This window comes from Cryptomeria japonica, chromosome 6, assembly GCF_030272615.1.
Source record: "Cryptomeria japonica chromosome 6, Sugi_1.0, whole genome shotgun sequence".
Taxonomy (NCBI): Eukaryota; Viridiplantae; Streptophyta; class Pinopsida; order Cupressales; family Cupressaceae; genus Cryptomeria; species Cryptomeria japonica.
This window is the reverse complement of record NC_081410.1, coordinates 667,652,374-667,656,890: the sequence shown is the minus strand read 5'-3', so window position 1 is coordinate 667,656,890 and position 4,517 is coordinate 667,652,374. Positions and strand designations below refer to the sequence as shown.

The 4,517-nt window shown below is 40.1% G+C and overlaps 1 protein-coding gene across 1 annotated transcript; it reads left to right on the top strand.

Annotated features, from left to right (window-relative positions):
- The first annotated feature begins 1,669 nt into the window (after positions 1-1,669).
- Positions 1,670-4,264, top strand: LOC131876778 (G-type lectin S-receptor-like serine/threonine-protein kinase At2g19130). Its single transcript, XM_059222260.1, has one exon. It carries the CDS (start codon positions 1,670-1,672, stop codon positions 4,067-4,069), a length of 2,400 nt encoding a protein of 799 aa, XP_059078243.1. The 3' UTR covers positions 4,070-4,264.
- Positions 4,265-4,517: the final 253 nt, after the last annotated feature.

Here is a 4,517-nt window from a genome sequence, read left to right as displayed (position 1 = left end):
AAATAATTTTCCAAGATCATTCGCAACATGGTACACCATCGAATATGCCGCATAACATGAAGAATACCACCAGATCAATAAAATATTCATTAACGCGCACCATGATCAACGCATACAACCAAAACATATAGTACATGTTCATAGAGTATCAAAAAGCAATGTGAATTCCATCACAATCACCACAATACCTCGAATAACAAGATTCATCATTACTACATCACCAGAGCTCAAGAACACCAACTGACAAACTAAAAGATATGCTTGTGAAGTTCTAAATCATGAACCACTCGATCAGAGGATACACATGAACATTCCAAACATTCTCCAAAATCTGTAACTCAATATATAACCATTCGAGGGCAATATGGATCAACTCCGCAACATAGAATACTAAGAAACCAGTTCACATACTGAGCCTCACAACTTGACCAAATCACCACATAGCATCATGATACTCATACTAAATCAACTAGAGATGAGTATCTCAAAATCCATTAATTTGCATCAGTACATTTGCAACAAATCACCAAAGCAACTCTCTGCAACAAACTAGTTTACTGCAACATAGGAATATGTTGACATAAATGAGAACAACCTATCCCAACAACTCTAATATCCAATAGATAGCTCTGTCATTCATCTGATCTCATCCGTTTGCCCGATCAAAAATATTTTCAATCCTAACTGTCCATTGAGTCTCCATTTTTCTATAAACTGAGGACTCTCCCTTCAATCAATTCATCCCTTTTTTTAGTAATTTTATTTTGTCGTAATTTCGAGTAATCATTTAGATTGAGCATTGTTATTATGTCAATTTGTCCAGATAATCATTACTAAGTCATATTTAATCACATATTTTGAATAAAGCTCATACACCATCCACTTTTCTTTCATTGTTTCATGCACCTTGCCTTTTGAGAGTGGCACATCAACGTTAGAGCTCAAAGGAAGCACATCGAGGTCTAATTGAAGGAGCATAGTTAATGGTTTGCATTTAATTTGTGTTTTGTTTCAATTACTTTGTTGGTTGGATTAGGAAAGTTAGCTTTCAATTTGAGTTTTCATGATTGAACGTGGAAGACCCGGTGCGAAATAGATAAAAGCCCATGCCAAAAATCTTCGGTATTTGCATTTGTATTTTCGGGTGATCACCGCTCCAAAAGTCTTTTCTATTTTAACTACCCGCCGTGCAATGTTCCTCTCAACTCCACGCAGCACTAATGCACGAAACACTATAATTTTAACCATCAACTTAGTTTTGTCAATGGCTGTCAGCTTCAAATTTATATCGCGATTCATGGCCTATGAGTCGTGGGCTCCTCCACCATTGCGTAACTTATACGGGACGGTGTGCATGCACATAGCATTAATTTGTACCTTTCACGTCTGGGAAATTGGGACTTTCGAAGCAACCCAAGAAACGAATTTTCCATGTGGTTCTCTTTAAAAATTTCAGCCCATTAAATTTGAAGCATTTCTTTAAGTGGTCCTAATTTCGTGTCAAAATTATTATATGTTGCAATATGCACGCATTCAATAGTATGAATCTGCAGCTTACGCGTTGGGAAATTGGGCCTCTTTAGTGAACTCCTTTCTAAATTTAAGTGATGTTTCGGGGAAATTACTTCCATCTTAGAATTCATTTCCCCTGCATTTTAACACTTCAGCGATGGGAGAAATCAGGGAAAAGTTCTGCTTAAGCCTGTTTTTTGTTTCTATAATGTTTATTCAACTGAAAAGTTATGGTGTCGTACTCGAGGGTAGAGATATTCTTTCCTTGGGCGCCTCCATTACTGGAAATCAGACACTAATCTCAAAGAATGGCACATTTGAATTGGGGTTCTTCAGTCCGAATGGAACCAATAACTGGTATATCGGCATCTGGTATGCCAATATCCCAGAGAAGACGATTGTTTGGGTGGCTAACAGGGAGACTCCTGCGAGAAACAGATGTGGCGTTTTGAAGCTGTCAGAAGAAGGTGATCTGGGACTGTTCGACGCAACGGGTGCATCTCTTTGGTCGGTGAATGTGACCAAGAAGCCTTCCCAGGCTTTGATATTAGATTCTAGTAATTTTGTAATGCTCAGTAATGACAATAAATCTGAAACTGTTTGGCAGAGTTTCGACTATCCTGTTGACACGTTTTTGCCAGGTATGAGGTTCGGTGGACAGCAAAAGCTAGTCGCTTGGAGAAGTTCATTGGATCCTGCTAATGGGTTTTTTATCTATCAGGTGGATCCATCTGGGGCCAAACAATTAGTACTAACATGGAACAATTCTGTACAGTATTGGGCAAGTGGAATATGGGACGGCAATGTTTTCAGTCAAATTCCAGAAATGTCAAACAAAGCCTTATACAATATCAGCGTTGAAACTGCCAACTCTGGTTTCTATGTCACATATACATCGATAGCTATCAAGAATGTGCTCTCACGTTCCGTCCTAGTTAAGTCTGGAGGAATGCAATTATATGCTCTGCTTGATGACGCTAAATGGACCCTCCTCTGGTCTCAACCGAGAGATCAATGTGCCGTATATGGTTTGTGCGGCGCTTACGGAATCTGCAACTCCAACAATCTTCAGTTCTGCAGCTGCGTGGAAGGCTTCACTCCCAAAGACACTCGAGCTTGGTATTCGCGAGACTCGTGGTCAATTGGCTGTGTTCGACAGAGCCCGTTAAACTGCGGTGCCGAAAATGGCAGCAGCGACGGATTCCTGGAGCTCAGTGTCACGTTTCCTGACGCTTATTCCGCTTCCTCATACCCTGTAACCACAAAGGAAGATTGCCAGAAAGTCTGCCTCCTCAACTGCTCGTGCACTGCATTTACTTTCAATCCATCTTCAGGACTCTGCCAAATCTGTTACGGACCTTTGTTAAATATGCATACGTCTCTTCCAGCAAAAAGCAATTCAAATGTTTTTATTCGAGTAGCTGCCTCGGCACCTCCGAAGACTAAGAAATCCTCCTGCTTCAAAAACGTAACCACAATTATTGTTGGTGCTCTCGCCGTTGCATTGGGTATCTTTTTTATTATAATATGGCAGAGGCATCGGCAGACACTTCAGCTACGATCGATGGAAAGGCTTGCCGATCCCTCCTACTCTTTTCTTAGAATGTTTAGCTACATGGAGTTGAAGATTGCAACTAGGAATTTCAGGTCTAAGCTGGTGAGTGGAGGATTCGGCACGGTGTTCAAAGGATACCTAATAGACGGTACACTTGTCGCCGTAAAGAAGATGGAGGGTTCAAGACAAGATGAGAAACAATTCCGAGCAGAAATCAGTTCTCTTGGAGAAATACAACATAAGAATTTGGTCAGGCTTCGAGGGTTTTGCGCAGAAGGATCCAGAAGGGTTCTGATTTATGATTACCTGCCCAACGGCTCTCTGAATTCCTTGCTCTTCTCAAGTAATTCTAAAGGTAAACAGAAGGTACTCGACTGGAAGAACCGATTTGAGATCGCGTTAGGCACCGCAAGAGGATTACTTTATCTCCACGAAGAATGCAGAGATTGCATCATTCACTGCGATATGAAGCCAGAAAATATTCTTCTGGACAATAACTTTTCACCCAAGTTGGCCGACTTCGGGTTGGCAAAGCTTTTGGGTAGAGATTTCAGCCGCGTCCTGACAACAACGAGAGGAACGAGAGGGTATTTGGCTCCAGAGTGGATCTCCGGTCGTCCCATCACTCCCAAGGTTGATGTATACAGTTTTGGTATGACTCTCCTGGAAATCATTTCCGGGCGAAGGAATCTTGATTTAACTGTGCAAGATTCCAGTCAGTATTACTTTCCAGCGTGGACTGCAGCACAAATTTATAATGGGAACATGATTCATATTGTGCAGGAGGGTATTGCAGAGGAGAGAGATATTGAAGAGTTGAGAAGAGCAACTATTGTAGGGTTGTTAAGCATTGAAAAGGATGAGGAGGTGAGGCCAAGCATGGGGCAAGTGGTCCTAATGCTGGAAGGGAAGATGCAGCCTCAAATTCCACAGATCCAGCGCTCTGCGCTTATGGACAAGCAAGGAGACCGAAGCGACACTGACAGCGGTAGTGAGAGCTGATGTTATTATATGATAGAATAGTGTAAGCGGGGCACATTCTAGAGGTAGGTTTTTAAAGCTTAAACGTTAGTTAACATGTAGATGTAAATTTAATAATAATTAATATGTTTATTTTGGTAGTGGGCCACATTATTAAAGTTACTTTAGTGTATGGTTTTTAAGTTTTTTAAAATTATTATTTATTAGTTTCTGCTTGGCAGCAGGATACTATAGCATCCGTTGAATGCATTTGTTAATTTAGACTGTCTAGTTAAATTGAAGTATTTTTGAACTTCTTATTTTTTCTTAAATGTTTTGATTTGAAACAAATTTAATAATTAGTATAAAATTATTTATCCTAATTTCTATTAGACACTGCCGCTAATTTTATTTATAAAAAATAAAACTTGATTCTAAGTAGAGACTTCTGAAACTACTATGAAACTTCTAGAAACGTTCAGGATTCCTG